The 18,582-nt window shown below is 39.0% G+C and overlaps 2 protein-coding genes across 3 annotated transcripts; one reads left to right on the top strand and one right to left on the bottom strand.

The window, feature by feature from the left end:
* Positions 1–1,920: 1,920 nt before the first annotated feature.
* Positions 1,921–10,674, top strand: LOC103719690 (nicotianamine aminotransferase 1-like). 2 transcript variants are annotated; one of them, XR_015973217.2, is made up of 9 exons: positions 1,921–1,990; positions 2,086–2,390; positions 6,414–6,753; positions 7,738–7,950; positions 8,980–9,039; positions 9,116–9,271; positions 9,359–9,452; positions 9,895–10,010; positions 10,363–10,674. XR_015973217.2 is itself a non-coding variant. In XM_039132628.3 (8 exons), exons 1-8 carry the CDS (start codon positions 1,967–1,969, stop codon positions 10,479–10,481), a joined length of 1,311 nt encoding a protein of 436 aa, XP_038988556.3. In that variant the 5' UTR covers positions 1,921–1,966; the 3' UTR covers positions 10,482–10,674. The 2 variants fall into 2 exon arrangements, 1 of the variants encoding a protein (XP_038988556.3); XM_039132628.3 differs by lacking the exon at positions 9,895–10,010.
* A 4,452-nt stretch (positions 10,675–15,126) lies between these two features.
* LOC103719706 (paramyosin-like protein) lies at positions 15,127–17,556 on the bottom strand. Its single transcript, XM_008809073.6, has one exon. It carries the CDS (start codon positions 17,342–17,344, stop codon positions 15,314–15,316), a length of 2,031 nt encoding a protein of 676 aa, XP_008807295.2. The 5' UTR covers positions 17,345–17,556; the 3' UTR covers positions 15,127–15,313.
* Positions 17,557–18,582: the final 1,026 nt, after the last annotated feature.

The raw sequence follows: 18,582 nt of genomic DNA, 5'->3' as shown, positions 1-18,582 counted from the left end.
TATGTCAAACCCAAACTTACTTAAAGTGGGTCGTTTGCAGATCGGCTTAATGGTTTGGGTCATAAATTACCATCCTGAGTTCATCCAAATGATCAAAAAGGCAATCCATGAAAAAAAACTAAGCGTGTATAGTTGCTCTTGCTTGAAAACATGTCATTTAGAAAAACAAAATTTTCATTTTTTTCCTTTGTTGGAAAATTAATAATTTGGAAAAAATTATAACTAGTTTTTTAAAAAATATTTCCTTTTTCGTAGCAAGCGCACCATAATAAGGCATTTGCTTTAATTGAACCTGAGAGACCATATATAACATTTCATATTACATGAAGGAGAAATGCCTAAAGAAAAAACAAACAAAACAAGGCATTTGTTATAATTGAAGTACAAATTTATTGAAGTACAAATTTAAAACTAGATATACACGAGAAGGGAATATATAATGTGAAAAAAGGTTCAAATACTAAAGTGTTGAATCTACTTTTAGTTGTATTAGCCCCCATAATCAAGGCTTGGTCAACACATACCTAGACCATCATTGGGTTGTCATAGGAGGTAATCATGGCAGTATTGCTATTTATGAAGGACAATATTTTTTGGAAACAAGCTTGATCGCCTGCCAAACATAGTATCCGATTTTGGAAGAAACTATGATTGAGACAAATTCAATTACATTCCTATCATGACTACAATTACCTTTCTAATTTCACCAGTTTTATTAGTTAAAATAAATTTTAACTCTAACATATTCAAAATTTATTTTATATATATATATATATTCAAATGATATTTTTTCATAAAAAGATTGTAGAGTCCACACATCTGCACAGGAACAAGATATTTCAACGAGGGAATGAATATACACTTCATTTCCTGGATTTGATTCATCATTAGTTGTATTAGTTAATTGAATGAGAAGAATGAAAGCTAAACACATCAACATGAGATCTAGGTTTTATAATGAGGGAATGATTTATGACTTGATTCCTTGAATTTGATTCATATAGCTATGCAAGGTGTCAAATCTTAAAATTCTGTTATATATATATATATATATATATATATATATATATATATATATATATATATATATATATATATATATATATTCAAAGTTTAATGTATAGAAATAATGTTCACAAGCAATGCCTCCACAGGATTTGGAATGTATTAGGAGGGTAATTAAGAAAAGACAAAAGAGATTTATTTTTTTTGGTCTTGGTTCATGGATTATTATACAAGGTATCCAATTTAGAATTTTTTTGGTTAATTAGATCCTCCAAACACGTCCTTCCAAATTAAACAAGCATTATTGCTATTCATTCTTAGAAGAAAAACTTTGTTGGAACAAACTTGATCAATGAAAGGTCTTATTTTGGGATACTATTTTTTGAAATGCCACTCAATTAATGCATAATAAATTTGATCTCTGCATATGTTCTAGCCTCGTATATGATGTTAAATATAATGGGATATTACAACTGAAGCAATTCTTCTTTTGAGATGTTAGATAAATTTTGATTTTTTTCTTTCCTCTCGAATTTCACCAAACCCTCCTAACTCTGGTGAAGGTGGGATTAGCCAAGATCTCTGGTACAACTGTTTGAAGTTTATACCTTCTAACAATGTAGATTAATATATCTATCATAGGAATTAACGTTCAAATTACTTACAATCCCAAAACAAATCCCTCCTACTTTTTAAATAAGATTACAAAGTAAACCAAACCGTATCTCGAATCAATTCAACGGATACTTTTTTTTGAAATGCCACTCAATGCATTCTAAATTTGATCTCTGCATTTGCTCCAGCCTCGTATCTTTCTTCACCCAACCCAAGCAGTTAAGCTCACCGCGATTGAGCGGACCTTGGAAGACGTAGCTCAGAGGTTAAATTCCTGAGAAGTTTATGTAACAAAAAGCCCTTCAGTTGCCCCACGGGCCACGGTTTTCCTCTCCTCTATCCTCGAATGGCACCACCACCCTCATCTGAGGCACTTCTCCCTCAAACCCATTCATCAATCCTTCCTTCTTTCCTCTTGTGCTTGATGTTTCCCAGCTCTAAATTTTTTTGTGTTGAATACTTTAGATTCCGAACGGCGAGAGCAACGGAGTGCACGTCAGTAACAGCGAGCTTGCAAGAGTGGGGAACTGCAGAGTGGAGTGCAACCCAGTTCTATCACAGCAGAAGATCTCGATAAGAGGAGTCGTTGATGAGCTGCTGAAGTTGGCCAATCCGGAAAAAGGTCTCGTCTCCTTGGGCGTCGGCGATGCCGCGTCGTCCCGGTGCTTTCAGAAGGGGAAGGAGCGCTTCTCGGAGGCCGTCGCCGATGCCGTATCCTCGTCGGCGTTCGACTGCTATGCTCCTTCCTACGGCTTTCCGTTTGCCCGCCGGTAAGCACTTCATTTCCAACCACCTGTCCTCTTTAAGTTGTCGTCATGTGTGGAAGACTCCAAGTAACGTTTTCTTCTTCTACTTTTTTTCTTTTTTTCCGCTAAAAGTACCACCTCCCCTTAACCTCCCTAAAAATGTGCTTGGCCTCAAGAGCCACTTCGTTTTCGCCCATCGCCCAAATATCATACAGCAAGAATGGTCCTCTTAGGTAACGTTTCCTTAGTGGGATGTGCCATGTGCGAGGTCATGGAGCTGTTGAACAGTGGTTGTGGGTATAGGAATTAGGTGTGAATCTGTTGATTTTTAAGGCAAGTAGAAATCTGCTATAGAAGCTGTATCTTTGGCCGAGAATTAGAGTTTACCGTTCTTTGCACGAATCTACTATTAGATCATGTATTGATCACTTTAAAATTTATACAGTCAATAAATAAATTAGTTTAGAATATTTTGAGATCTATGCAGCATGGTGATAATTTTTCTATCAAAAAAAAAACAATCTGAACTCTAGAGAGAGAGAGAGAGGAGAGCATAAAATCATTCTCGAATTTTGGGTCCCGGCCATCCAGTGTCAAATTTTTATATCTTAAGATGCACCCAGTTGATCTTCGAATATCTCAAAATTTTTAATTATTTTATTTTCTAATTTTTATGGATGTATCAATATTTATATCATTTAATTTATACAACTTTTAAAAAAAAGGGAGGTTGGGGGGGGGGGGGGGGGGGGGGAACGTTGCTCTGTGTTATAATCCTGTAGGTCCCATGTTGTCCTGCCAATGGGAGTTTGAAACAGTTTCTTGGAGCTAAGAAGGAGTGCATATCCTTTCAAGAGCAAGGAACACTGTCTCGAGACCATGTCTCACTTAATTACCGACAGTAAGAAAAAAATAAAATAAAAAACAAGATAAAGGTCATGCCTCTAATTTCCTTTGACCTACACTTTGTGAACGTGTCCGAATTGCCTTCAAATAGTTTAGGGCTCCCTTCTTATCCTTTGATGAGTGGCCAGCTGCTCATAGCCCATGTCTCACTCTTCTGATAACCTTTTGGGAACCTGTTTGACTTGTCTCTCATGAGGATATAATTAACCTGCCTTGCTTCTAAATCTAACCTCCTTTGTGGACCTGTGGGATTTGTCTCAATGCATGATGTAACATTTAAACAACTAGTCCATGTACACGCAATGCATATGGTGTCAAGTCGACTAGAGCCTATCAAGATGATGGAAAGAAAACAAAAAAAGAGAAAGGCAATGGTCACTTTCAAAGAAGACCAGAGAGAGAGAGAGAGAGAGAGTCGAGTCGGTGGCATCTTAAGTATTTTCATTACATGGACTAGAAATATATTGCTGCTTTTATGATGTCAGATAATCACCTCTTTCTGCTATAGAGATATGCAATTGCAATTATTTTTTTAAAAAATACTAGTGCTTGCATGTTATAATGGTGCAGTATATATATAAAGCTCATAATTTGGACATATTATTGTTAAATTAACATTCGATATTTAAAGATTTTATTTCTTGAAAAAAAATAATATATGTCCGGTCGAATACTGCATTTTTTTTTCTTGTAAGAATAGCTAAAAACAGTTGTTATTTAAAAAAAAGAATATGAAAAATAAAGTTTTAAGATAGAAGTCCTTTTATGATTGTTATAATGAGCTTTTCTTGCTCCTTGTATTTTGGACTTTTTTCCAATGTTTAGTCCATGGTAGCCATCATTTGCTCATCATGCCATTTCTCTACAAATTTCCAACACCAAAATGCAACCAAACGATGAAGTATGTGGTTATTATTAACCAGATAACATGAGGTGAAACATATGACCAATTGTATGATCACCACCAAACCTACATCCATAAGGGGCTTTGCTCCTTTCACCAGGGCCACGAATTTTGGTAGCTACCATCTCACCAACGTGACCATCTCTGGAGTCCACATATAATGTTAGATTTCTAGAACCTCTTTTAATATATCTCCAAGCAGCAAATGATGCATGGGACAAGCATGCATACCTCTTTAATATCCCAGTCTTTGCCACTTCTCACATGAAATTATGTGCATGAAAGGTGGGGTATGTGTAGAAAACTCACAACTACAGAGCAAACTAATAATTCTCTTGGTCGCCCATCTTCTACTGCTCTAATAGGTCCCATTACTGTAGAGAAACATAAAATGCAATTATGTGGAGGCTTCACTGTGGAGGATCGTGATCCGATCGAAGAGAAAGAATTAATTACTTCAACTTGTCTGATCTTGAATCTTTAGGATAGAATAAAAGAAAATAAGATAATTGATGATAGTAGGATCTTGATTATATTTCTTATATTAATTTTTCATAATTCACAAATTGTAGTATATATCACAAGTGAAATGTAAAATCCATGCTTTTCGAGTTCACTTCTACTACTGCTAGGTTTCTAGCAGATAGAAAGTAGAGTAAATGCTTCTTGCTTTCACTTCATTTTATTCTTGTTCTTCAAGACTATAGCATATGCCTCTATTTATACTATCGAGGTTCTCTTCATTTGAGTCGAATTCTCCTTCTGATTAAAAGAAGAGGTGGAAGTACTCTACTATTGTATAGAGGTTCACTCTCTTTATTTGAGTTGAAATTCTCTTTTAGTTAGAAGAGATGAAAATTTCTTTCTTCTTATGCTAGTGAAATCCTGTCTAAATAGAATTGCATTACTATAATAATTAAAAAGAATATAATTACTAAAATAATAAAGAGCTTCTTTATTATTTGGGCATAAGCAAGATTTTGACATCTATATTGATTTTGACTTTAGTCGCATTTCGTTGCTCCATTAATTCTTGGATATGGTAGATTTTGCTCTTTAAACTTGTTTAGACCTACCCCCCCCTCTCCCAACTGTCATTGATTGGAGAATTTAGGTCATACTAAGGCACAACATATGTATAGGATCTAAGTTCTGATACCAATTTGATATAATTGGAAAGATGGAGAGAATTCTTTCAACCCATTGAACTCAAACCTTTAGAATAGAATAAAAAAAAATAATTGACAAAAGCAGGATCTGAATTCTCTTTTCTCTCTTGACTTTTCATGACCCACAAATATGGCACATATCACGTTGGAAAGTAGAATTTATATACTTTACTTTCACTCCCTCTATTCCTGTTAGCTGACTTTGGCCAAAATAACCCATGAACTTAGTTCAGGCCAAAACAACTTATTTCTTCCTCACTCTAAGAAAAAAATCATTTTTAACCATCCAAACCATACCCTTCATCCCTCGTAGATGATCCTAAGTCTCATTCGATATTTTTTCGTTCAATATATACTTTAGTTGATTCAATTTTCTATCTTTATGAAAGAACTCTAAAAAAATCAAGAAGAAAAATTCATGAAAGAAAAAGATTTTTTTTTTTGAAAAAACTTAAGTTATATACAACTCACACATTAATATCTAAAGGCCTCTTTTTATTGTTGCTATTTTTATTCTTTTTTTATATAAATTAGTAAAATATCATATCAAGACTGATGTAGAAGATAGAATTTCCACAAAATTCAAGTCAACTACTACTACTCATTGCTTTCATTTTCACTTTTTTCTCAAAGCAATAAAATTTTGTTACCAAAAGTTCTAAAAAATTTTACAATCAATTTGAAAGATAAAAGGGCTTCATGGTATATGTTGTTCCATCTAGTTCATTTTCATTAAGTTTTTTGAAAGTACAAAGAAATGAAAGCAATATGAATTAGGTCATACTAATTAGGAGGAGGACTATGCGCTTCAGCTACACACCTTGTCATTCTTTAGTATCATAAATTAGTAATTTAGAATATTAGTTTCTTTAGTATCAATAAATTAGTAATTTTAAATTAATATCTACAAAATCATCTATTTTTTCTACTCAATATAATCCTTTTATTAGAATATTTATCATGGAGTTCAGATGCTCTTCAGTTTGAAGATGGACCAAACATATCTAGCTTTTTGCATCTACTTCCTTTCATTTGTTTTAACAAAATTAACATTTTGAAATGGAACAGTGCAGTGGCAGAGTATTTGTCAAGGGACACAAAGCATGGCATCAGGGAGGGGGATGTGTACTTGACTGTGGGAGGCACACAGGCTCTCCATGTGTGCTTGACCGTGCTGGCCAGCCCAGGAGCCAACTTGTTGCTGCCTCGCCCCGGCTTCGCCCCTTACGAAACTGCCTGTGAAATCTATGGCATTGAGGCCAGGTACTACCACCTTCAACCCCATTGGGGATGGGAGCTCAATCTTGATCAAGTTCGGTCCCTTGCCGATGCCAACACAGTCGGCATCGTCATCATCAACCCTAGCAACCCCTGCGGTGCCGTCTTTTCTCCCTTCCACCTCCAACAGGTCGGTGTGTTCTTCTTCTACTGTTAGTAATCTTACTAGGGTTGAAACTTGAAAGCGAATAGGATTATATCTAATTGTATTCATTTCTGTATCTTTTCGGATACTATTTTTTTTTGTTCGAACGGATCCGGATACGGATTTGGATAGCCAGTTCAAAAATCTCCGGGTATGGATACACCTAAGTTTTCTAGATTCGGATCTGGATCCGAATATCCGTATAATAGGAATAAGCAAAAAGAAGAAGTTTAAGCTAGGTTAAATTAGGAAAACAATTAAGTAATTAGCCAAATCTAAACTAAAAGAAACCCATGTGTTAGACGACCGTCACTTAAGACAGTAATCCAAATATAGAGTACCTAATTCAAAAAAAAATCTTTTGAATCATTCCGCATATTTGAAAAGCTCAAATCTCTCGTTCGTCCATTTTGTCCCTCTTTTCTCTTCGTCGATATTAGAAACCAATGCGAGAGATATTCTAAATATCAACTAACAATTTATTAGAAACAATATGAGATATATTAGAAACAATATGAGAGATTTGTATATATGTGTAGTATGTGTGCATATACTTTTTTCGTTTTGGAAAGAGAAGGGTATTCTCACCCAAAAATGTATTAAAAAAAAGGGAAAAGTGCATCCATAGGATATCAAGTTAATAGCCAATTCGCCATCTATAAGTTTACTATCAATGATTATTTTCTCATTATCAAATTTCTTTAGTAATTATGCTTGACTGCATCTAATGTTAATTAGATATCGACTTTTATTAAATACACATGCGTGTGCGCATGGGAATACCACTACTAAAATAAGAACATATGCCCCTCAAAAAAATCGATACTTGTATATATGCCCCTCCACAATTATGTTGAAGAACTATTTCTAATGATGTTGCAGTACTTTCTGCCGATGAGCATTTGAATTTTGAAGAATTAAATCATTATCATTTGAGATTTTTATTTATTTATTTATTTTTTGATGCAGATTGCCGAGACTGCAAGAGACTTGAATATCCCTGTAATTGCTGATGAGTTATATGGGCATATGGTCTTTGGTGATAGCAAATTTGTGCCACTAGCCTCTTTTGCTCATTTGACACCAGTTATTACGATAGGAGCTTTGTCAAAGCGTTGGATGGTTCCTGGATGGCGTCTTGGATGGATAGCCATATGCGATCCTCATGAGACTTTTAAACAAGTATATGGTGCAGCGAACAGTTATATATTTTATTATTGCTAGACTAAGAATTTTTCTCAATGTTATCACAGCAACTGTTTCAGTTCTACAAAACTTTTTTTTTAAAAAAGGAGCATTTTTGTTAGTGACTTGCCACCTTTTCATCTCTTTTGAGCAAACTCATCTGTTCAAGATTAGGTTTAACACAAGTTTCAGATATACTGCCTACTATTTTTGGTAGTTATTCAAGTTCATGGCCCAAGGCCATGAGTTCACAATTACTGGCAGTCCAACAGTTCAAAGAATAACTATCATCAAAACCAAGGAGAGGGTGAATCAAACTTTAGAAAACAGAGGTAATTGTCCCAGAGATTAAAACGTTTTTGATGTACCAAACAGATCTAGTACTTCATTCATGATGAGGCTCTTGATTCAATTTGTTGCATAGCCCCGCCCGGTGGTCTCATCGCATTCTAATCTTTTGACTTTGTAGGCTTACATAGTGAATATAAAGGAGATCATCAAAGGATTTAGGACTACTTTGGTTGCTTGTATAATTCATTTACATAAATGTCTTGGCTATTTTGATTTTACCTAGCATGCAGATTTATAAAAAGGTCGGTGTCTCGAGGATTCCATAAGTGCACAGCTTTTGAAATTTAATACACATGCATTCATGCTCTAATAATAATTCCTAAAATTATAATTAAATTATGAGTTTCGGACTACATGTTGAGTCATATTAGGCTTTTACTTCCATCCTGCATCTTTTATGTCAAATGTCATTGACATAATACCCAATGATAATGGTAGTGAAATCACTGAAACATAAGGATCGCATCCTTTATACTTTAAGAGGAAAAGATCATATCCTTTTATATTGCATTAAATATGGTGTTGGTGATTGCTTGATTGCCACAGGGTTGGACACTGTTTTGTTGTTATGGAATCTATCACTATAACCAAATTTCCTAACTCCTTGTCTGGATATTAACTTCTAGACCAATCTTATTGTCAAGCAATGCCTTACTCTTTGTTTTGTTGTGAAAGGTTAAAGTGGCAATTGAGATGCTTATGAACGTAACATCAGGTCCAGCTTCTGTAATTCAGGTTGATCACTTCATAATTTTTTTTTCTTCACTCATGTCGGTATAGCAACACTCATCCATATGAACCTTCGCAACAGGCAGCAGTTCCTGGTATTCTTTCTAATTCACATGAGGAGTTTCACAAGAATGTCCTCACAGTGTTGGAGTCCTCAGCTGAAACACTTTACACAAGAATAGTTCATATTGAAGCACTGAAATGTCACTCAAGGCCTCAGGGTTCAATGTTCATGATGGTTGGCTTTTAGTTCATTTATCTGTGTCTTTTCTTTGGTTTTTATTTAACATTTTAGTTAGACAAGATAGTTTTTGTTTAATGGCAGGTTGAGATCAACCCTGCCCTTCTACTTGGCATAGAGAATGACATGGACTTCGCTAGGGAGTTGATAAAAGAAGAATCTCTCTTGGTGCTTCCAGGTTAGAATGCACATGTAGTCTTTCCATCAAGCATGTAGCTGTAATCATGTGGCATAATCATATGCTGTTTCTGTTTTAAAATTATGCCAGTAGCAAAGAATCTATGTTGAAATTTATGTTGAAATTTGAAAATTGTAACACATTCAGGCAAAATTTTTCCAATCGAAACTAGTTAAACCGGTAGCTCTAAATGTCGAAGATCCCCCTTGTATATAATCACTGTTTAAAGCTAAAGATATTCTCATGCTAATTATGGCTATATGAGATAAACTCTAGGTTGAAATTTGAGTGCAGTTGTGCAAAGCTTTTAAGTGGAAATGAGTAGTTTGGTTAGAAAGAACAAATGAACAGATAGGTCGAAAAGTAGAACATACCACTGTACATAACCAATGTATAAAGCTAAAGACATAATTATGCTTCTTGGAGCATAATGCTTTTGCAGGTACCCCATAATTCAGCAAATAAAAAGTTTTGCATGAGGAATATGTGCCAAGGCAAGGAAGCTGTGAACATACTCAGAACAAGTCAGTTTTGTTTCCATAAGGGCATCAGCTGGAGGTAGGAAAGATCATATCTTCAATCAAGTACAGATGAACAATTTTTGATAAGGGCTCCAGTTCAGCTTCATAGACCATTAATATTAACATTAGGAACAATAATAAAAGAGTTGATCTCCTCTCTTCTTGAGGGTCACTGTGCTAGCATCTTTCATTTAGAGGCTTACATGGTCCATTAGCTTCTAACCTAATTCTTCATTTCGACAGCTGATTCACACTGTGTTGAAATCTGAGTTATACTTACCTGTTATTAGAGTTTGACAAAGCCTGGAAGTTCAAGTCAAATGGTAAATTAGATATCTAATTGAGTTTAAGCTTGTTACTGTACTAATTATGAGTTTAATGATACTCAGGTTTTGTCATTGGTTTGAAGAACTGGGTGAGGATATTCTTTGGAGTTCCTTCCGATCTACTAAGCGAGGCTTGTGACAGGATTGAATCCTTTTGCAAGAGGCGGCGCCCAACAAATTGATCTGTCGAGTGAATATAGAAACTACAAACCATGCATGGTCGAAATGCAATAATATTTTTCCGAATGTAAACTTCTTTTCAAGTATTCTTTGGCAAATATCAATTTGGATTATCCAAGTACAATACTTCTAATCAATTGTTTTGTAAGTAAAACTTTTGAAAGATATAATATTAAATGTGTCACCAATTATCCAGTTCCTGCAATTGTTTAAACCTTTGACAATTTTTGGAAATACTTGCAAACAAGCCCTTAGCATTTGCTGATCATCTACATGGTATGATGCCATTATCTGCTTGCTTCACTCATTGCAGTATGCTCCACTCGCTTTGCTCGCTCCGCGTGGGAAAAAAAAGCTTCTGTTTGGCTCTCTAGGACTTGCAAACGCAAGGCACACTCAACACTATCATCTATAATTAGTCAAACTGCATCACAGCCTCAAATCAATTAGTAAGAAACTTCTGCATTTCTTCAAACTTCAAAGCTTCCACTTATTTTCAGAATATTTCGGTTGATCTCCTCATCCTTGCTCTCAAGTAAAGGTAGATCTTTTGAAGAATATAATAATTGTTAGTCAAGCCAAAACTCATCTTCAAAGGCCCTAGGTAAGCGAAGAAGCTTAAGTTTTAGATGGCCCTCAATATTAGTTTGAGAGCTTAGAGGTTACTCACAGGCAATACACCCTCTATGGCTCTATACCTTAATTGGAGAACCTTTTTAGACCATAGAGGCACATACAAAAGATTAAATACCATTATTTTCCTCGAACTTCTTCATTTTTGGTAAGGATTACCTCAACCATATGTTCTTGAGAATTCCTCATCAAGATCTACAAGTTCCTCAAGCGTTGCTCGATGCAAATTAAGAGTAGAAATCAGTCGATTATAAATGTACTGGTTTGAAGAGATCAGAGCCAATCAGAAACACAACAATGCCTCACACAGTAAAGCATGTCTATGATCTCATATCATGTTGGGGATGACCAGGTGGTGGTTGTGGATCGAGAACTTGCTCTTTGTAATGATTTGTGCTCATCTCGATTATGCTTGACCCAGACTCTATTCCATCAGAACTGCTCCTTTGTCTTGAAAAAATTTATGCCCTACCTTCCAAACTGATCCAAGTTGTGCTGAAGTTCGAAATACCTACATTAGCGAAAACCAAGGCGACAATACTTGAACTGGCCCATCCTCAAACCTCAGCCCCACCATAATGCAATTAGAGAAAACATAATCATCGGTTAAGAAATTTTGTCAACCATTATCCTCATGATATGAAATCCAGCTCACAAACTCAAGTCATTCTTAAGATGCAGCTAATGTATAATTTAGGTACCTATATTCAAAGATAGCCATGTTGGGTCGGGTCTCTTATGCTGCAAAAATGCAACCACACAAAGCAAGGATACTATCATTACTGGTCTCTGCACTCAATTAGAGAGATGATCCTTCTCAAACACGGTTCATCTCTACAACATTCAATCAAAGCTGCTCCATTTTCTCTTGAAAACTTTACTGCACTCCTCCCAAATATATCCAAGTAATGATCAAGCTCATGATACCTACCTGCTTTTATCAAGATATGAGCGATATTGCTTGCAAGAACCCCATCCTCTATTCTCAAATCTGAAATCTTATGCTCTTCGAGCACAGCTAATGCATGATTTAGAAGACCGGCTTTCAGATAACCCTCCATCAGAAGCGAATAAATTGAACTAGTCGGTCGGATCCCACGGCTTCTCATGTCAGAAAGCTGACTTCTTGCTTCATTAAGCTTGCCTGCTTTAACCAAAGAATTTATAAGAACACCATAACCTTCCACATTCACACAAACTCCCCTCTGCAACCACCTATCAAACATCTTGACTACTTTCTCAAAGAGCCCAAGTTCACCATACATAGACATCATATACAAGCATGCCTCCCCACTTAAAGCCCCTGCAACCTCCATTTCCTCCCAAGCCACCTCTGCTGGCCTCCTCAATCCTGCTTTTGAGTACACATAAATCATCGAAGCATAAATCGAATCCAACATCTTATCCCCCTCCAAAGATTTCATATCTCTAAATATCTTCTCAGCCTCTTCGATCACACCAAGCTTTCCACATCCATGAATGAGCGAAGCAGCATAAAATTCCGGCTCACAGACTGTTCTTAGAAGATCAAATGCTTCCATCACCATCCTCTTCTCCACCATTGCCTCCGCAAAAATGAAAAAGCTCTCCTTTTTCTTTATCATTCCCTCTCGAAGCAAAAAACCGGCTTCGGAAACCATTCCCTGCTTCAAGAAACCCTTCATCAGGTCCAAGCTCAAAGCTTCATCAGGTCTAAAGGTAGCATTTTTCATCATCTCCTCCAAAACCACCCAAGAGAGCTTCATCCACCCAACTTGGCACAAAATCCCTAACAAATTCCTATAAATTTCCTCGTCGGCCAAAATTGCTCTCTCTCCCATCTCCAAGAATGCCTCCATTGCCGCCTTCCCATCTCCAGTGACCGTATAAAGATTCAGCAAGCTGGAATAGAATCCTAACGCAGGGTTGTCAATCTCTGCCTTTGCTCTCTCTGAAACCTTAATCGCCTCATCAACGAGCCCATTCTCGGTCAGGATTGCGACGGCAATGGAGTAGATCTCTGAACTGGGTCCGAGGGCTTCGATCAATTGCTCGAGCAGGGAGCGGGCAAGATCGCGTCTTTCGGGGAAGAGACCGACGAAGAGGGAGCGGAAGTCAGCGGGGGATAGGGCGACGCCATGCTTTCTCATCTCGTCGAGATAGAACCGGATCCGAAAGGGGTGGGGAGAGCGTGATCGGAGCTGGGTGCGGAGGAGGGCAGATAAGAGGGAGGAGTCGGGGCGGAAGTGGGGCCTCGAGGCGCGGAGGAAGCGGTAGAAATCGAAGGCGAGGAGGGGGTCGGCAACCGCGGAGACGAGCGTGGCAGCGGCGCCGGAAGAGACGGTGGCCGGGGAGGTCCGGAGGGCGTCGAGGGAGTGGGAGAGATTGGGGTCGCGGGCATTTTGGGAAGAGGGAGATAGAAGCTTTAGAAATCGGCGGACGGCTTGCCGGCCCTTGCGGGGAGGAGAAGTGCCGGCGGCAGGGCTGTTTTGGGAAGGGGAAGAGTCGGAAGTGTAGAAAATGGGAAGAGGGTTAGATCGGGAAGGAAATTTCGGTCGGAGTCGTCGAAGATGACGGCGGAGCAGCATACCTGGTTCTTCGTTTGGTGCTCCCCTGAACTCGGCGTTCATAAGATATGTTCCTCCACAGTTCACCCAATAAAAAAGTGCCACGTAGAGACATTATCTAATTCATTCTGCTTTGATCAGAAAAAAATATTAGATAAACCAGGCTCACGACTAATTATTTTTCTTCCCGTAATAGCAACATACTAAAATAATTCCATGCTAGATTCATGATGAATCTAATCTACCTAATAATTTCTCCCTATATAGTCCCAACTATTCATCAAAATTATTCTTTTTAAAGAGTAAAAAAAATTACCATCAATTTATATTAATTTGGAATAGTCATAGATCAATAAGAGTCCCATCTGCCACACCAGCTGAATTCTTTTATATTCAATGAAACTGCTGATTTTTTACAACCAACAGTTAAGTTTGCCATAGCTATAGCAATACTTTGATTTGGAAGTAGTCCAAAACTACTATGATGACACTGTAGAAGATAACCAACCTATCAACTTATCTAATACAGTTTGAGGTTTGGATTGGAGTTTGCTATTATTGCACATTTTCAGTGCTTTGCCACTGCATGTTTCTGACACAAAGCACCAACCTTTTTCTACTTTAGGAAATGCATTTAACTTTTTATTTTGACAACTTGTACAAGTTTTAGCCTAGATGTTGTTGTATATCTTTATTATGTGGACCATTGCCTTTTTATCCATGACCCTGCAGCCATGCTTGTGCATAGGTATGTTATGCATCAGTTTATGGATTGGGATGGAACTGGGCATGTGTTTTGATGCTCGTAGGCAATATGCTCAAATTTTCGTTAACCTACAGATACAGACATGGAAAAACTTCCAAGGAATATCCAAAAAATACTTAGGAATGATGCATGAAAGCACCAGCAAACAAATAGTGGTTGAGAGGTGCCAATTAGAGCATGTATTGCGTCATGCAATCCTTTGCAACACTTATTTGTATCTCAGGAGGATGGCTCAAAGCAAGATTGAAGCACTCTGAAATGGTCCTGGTTTTCAGCATACTCACATCTGAGATTGAGAAATTCAGGGGGCATCTCATCACCATTTCACAAACATCCATCCTAATTTTCAGGGCTTGAGAAGGATAAGGTGATGAGGGGAAACATTGGATAAAGTTTTGATTCAGGATAACAAGCTTAGTTACTTCAGCAACGTGCATCGACGAATTAAAAAGTACTATCAGTGGAAACTATGTAAATGTTGCACTGCTGATCCTAGATTCTAAGATGGGCTCAAACATTCTCATCTGTCTCTTAATCTCTTGAAAGATAAGAGTGGACACCATCTGAAACAAAAATTCAGAAACCAACTTGGATCAATTTCACCCGTTGGTGCATGAGCAATTGCTTGCCAGTGTGCTCTCAATCCAAAAAATATGATGGAATTCACACACACAAGATTTTCACCTCTCTGAAACATATAACTGGGCATCATAGAAAAAGATGGATAGGATGGATAGGAATCCAGCTCCTTGCAGATCAAAGCACTGAAGTCTTACATTGGAGTGATTACCAAAACAAAGCAACTCAAAAGTTTTCTTGTCACCTTTTCAACGAAACATGCAGATGAGAGTATGATTCCAACACTGCAAGAGCTTGAACTGATAAAAAGTTAACGCCCCCTGACGGCATAGGCAAAGGAGATGGCAGCAAAAACGGTGGTTATAGCAGGATACAGCCATTTCCAGAGTCCTGCCTTCTGAGTCTTGGTCACGACATGCTGCAAAACCACAAGCTCCCTATTCATGTCCTCAATCTTCCCCACCCAACTCTTATAAGCCATCTTGATGGTCTCCAACTCTTTCACAAATGGTTGCATCTCCTCATCCTTCTCTTCCTCACTCCCAATGTCCCTCGCAACACCGACCTCTCTGACTTCAACTGATCCATGCATCATCTCTGTGGTATTCTTCAGAAGGGATAGAACCCTTTTAGAGCTCATATCGGCAGCTTCGATCTTTCTCTCCATACCCTCAAGGCTCTGCTGAGCAGTCATCAGTTTCTTCTCGAACGAAGTGTTTTCCTCCTTCAGGACATCAGATTGCACCTTCCATCCCTCCTCCTTCAGAGCAAAGTCATTGAGTGCCCTCTGAACCTGCTGCATCTCTTCTGCAGCCTCATTATTCCTCTTCTTTAGCTCCTCAGTTTGCACTCTCAGGCAATCCTCTTCCACCTTCTGAAGATCTAGGTCTCTCCAAGCAGAGTCCCTCTCAGCTTGCAATTGAAAGTTTGTGTCGGTGTGGTCGTTGCACATAACTTGCAGCTTGTAAATGGTTGATCGGAGCTGTTGCAACTCTTTCTGTAAATTATTAATTTCAGTCTCCTGCGCAGCCCTCACTCCTTCAATTGCAACCTTCTCCCTCTCAATCTCCCTCATCCATGTCCTCGAAGTATCCAACTCCTTTTCAGATGACATCACTCGTTCCTCATAGTAGAGGAAAATTTCTTCCTTCTCGTTCTCCAGAGCACCCAACTCTGCCTGAAGCCTCTCGAGCTCCTCTGTAACCTTTTCATGCTTCTTCTCCATCTCCGCAACTTCAGACAGCAGCCCTTTCTCTTCCTTCTTCAGCAATTCAAAAGCAGACTTGGAGCAATTAACCTCAGCTTCCAGCCTATGGTTGTTCTCGGAAAGGCTCTGGAGATCAGGTTCCAAATTCGATACCCATGCAACAAGAGCCTCCTTCTTGACAATTTCAGACAGCAGCTCCTCTGTGACCTTCGCAATCCCCTTTTCCATCTCGGCAATCTCATTCCGCAGCCCTTCCTCTTCCTTCTTCAGCAAAAATATGACAGCCTTCAAACAACCAACCTCAGATTCCAAGCTTTGGTTGTTCTCGACCAGGCTCCGATGCTCTGCTTCCAAAGATGTTACCTTCGCAGCAATAGCCTCCCTCTTGGCCTTTACCGACTCCGCCTCTTCTTGCTTAATCTTGATCACTTCTTCCATCCTCCTCTCACCACCCTCCACCAATTGTTTGTATTCGTCGAGGCTGGCTTCCATGGAAGCCTTCTCCTGGAGAAGAGAATGGATGAGTTCTTCCCTCTTCTTACCCTGTTCCACAAGTTCATTGCGCTCCGTCTCTAATTTCCCAACATTTGCTCCGATCTCAGCGATACCAATCTCCAGCTCCCGGACTTTGGCTTCCAGACCCCTCACCTCCTTCTCCTTCTGATCAAGATGCATCGAGTTCAAATCTTTCTCCAAGAGGGCACGATCAAGAGCCTTCTTGACCTCATCCCTCTCTCCGACCACCATCTCCAACCGCTCGCCGCCGCTCCTCAGCTCTTCCGCCGTGGAGTCCACCCTCGCCTGCAGGGACCGGAGGTCTGTCTCCACCCGCCCCGCCGCGAGCTGCCGCTCCGCGAGGACGGAGGAGAGGACGAGGCGGCTGACGTCGCGCTCGACGCGGGCGAGGAAGGCGTGGTCGTTGGCGAGGCCATCGAGGCGGCACTGGAGATGGTCCACCTGCTGCCGCCGCTCCACCGTCTCCTTGATGAGGAGGTTGTTGAGGGTCTTGAGGCTCTCCATCTTGTCCGGCAAGAGGTCTCGGCCCGACGGAGGTGGTGGATGCGACAACACCTCCTTCTTCTCCACCGCCTCCGTCGCCAACGCCGTCGCCGGAGACACCTTCTTCCGGGCCATCTCGATCGCCAGATAAGGAGACACAATGGTTAGGGTTTAAACGAAGGGGAGAAGGGAACGAATGCTAGGGTTTTAGAATATATATATATATATATATAGGAAGGAATGGTGACAGTTTGAGGAGGTACTGAAATTCGAAATAGATCACCGGGTAGAGGACGGATGGGATTCTACGTTTTTTTAGATATCTGATCGGTCTGTCTTTCAATACTTCCTATCTTCTTGCTTGGGAATCAGTATATGTTGCAATCGCTTTTTATCGGCGCTTGGATCACCAACCCACAATGACACCCAGTCACGTTTGAATGGAATCAACCGCCAGGTTTTTCATATTTTCGGTGAGTTGAGCGGGTGTGTTTCTGGGGCTATATTGTAGAAAAAAATTATATCCTAGATACATCTGTATGCTATTACAATCACCTCGCCTTATTCTTATAGCTCCATTTATCATGGATTGCTATCTTGCACATATTATCACGATTTATTTTCGTGGTGCACTGCTGATATAGTGTATGCGGTATAGAATATAATTCTCATTTTGTAGATACATATGCAACTGATTTTTTTTTCTGTATTGGTATCAGAGCAAAATTTCTCCATAAGTTTGTATCAGAGTCATACATTTATTTAGTGGAATTTTAATTAGATTAGATTAGATTAAATTGGTATCAGAGTTTCGTTTTTCTGTTGGTAAATCATTCTATGCTTACGTTCTTTTAGTTTTACAAGTGGCCCATCAGGCCCAATTACACACACTCTCCTACGTCATATTAAAGAAAAAGTCTTCATAAAAAAAAAATCAGGGCGATGACTCTACGATAAGGCTGCAAATGGGTCGGGTCGACCCGTGACCCGATCCGACCCGACCCGCGTAGACCCGACCCGACCCGAATTTTAGGACCCGCGGGTCCGGGTCGGGTTCTAAAATTGGACCCGAATCATTTTCTGGATCGGGTCTGGGTTTACCAAACGGACCCGACCCGACCCGAATGGACCCGAAGAGAGAGAGGAAAAGCAAAAGAAAGTCTTTTTTTTTCTTTTTCTTTTTCTTTTTTTGGCGTGGGTTGTGGTACTGTTGGTCAGTGTGGGAGGATAGCAAGTTAGCAACAAGCATAGGTTCACAGAATCCAAAGGAACGTCGGCCCGTCAGGATTCTCTCTCGATCTATTACACTGTTGAGACCTCTGGTGTCTCGGTAGCTGCCTTTTTTTTTTTTTTTTTTTCCTTCTGTTTTTTGG

Source organism: Phoenix dactylifera, chromosome 14 (assembly GCF_051530095.1).
Source record: "Phoenix dactylifera cultivar Ajwa chromosome 14, Ajwa_hap1_PhDact_Kaust_v1.1, whole genome shotgun sequence".
NCBI lineage: Eukaryota > Viridiplantae > Streptophyta > Magnoliopsida > Arecales > Arecaceae > Phoenix > Phoenix dactylifera.
The sequence above is the reverse complement of the archived record's forward strand: the minus strand, read 5'-3'. Positions and strand labels throughout refer to the sequence as shown.

What these genes read in the sequence shown, in the direction of transcription:
- LOC103719706 (XM_008809073.6), bottom strand. Translation starts at nt 17,344, where the DNA reads ATGGCCCGGAAGAAGGTGTCTCCGGCGACGGCGTTGGCGACGGAGGCG.
- LOC103719690 (XM_039132628.3), top strand. Translation starts at nt 1,967, where the DNA reads ATGGCACCACCACCCTCATCTGAG. An exon ending in AGGGTTCAATGTTCATGATG is followed by an intron (nt 9,272 to 9,358) that starts GTTGGCTTTTAG and finishes GTTTAATGGCAG; the next exon opens with GTTGAGATCAACCCTGCCCT. An exon ending in ATCTCTCTTGGTGCTTCCAG is followed by an intron (nt 9,453 to 10,362) that starts GTTAGAATGCAC and finishes AATGATACTCAG; the next exon opens with GTTTTGTCATTGGTTTGAAG.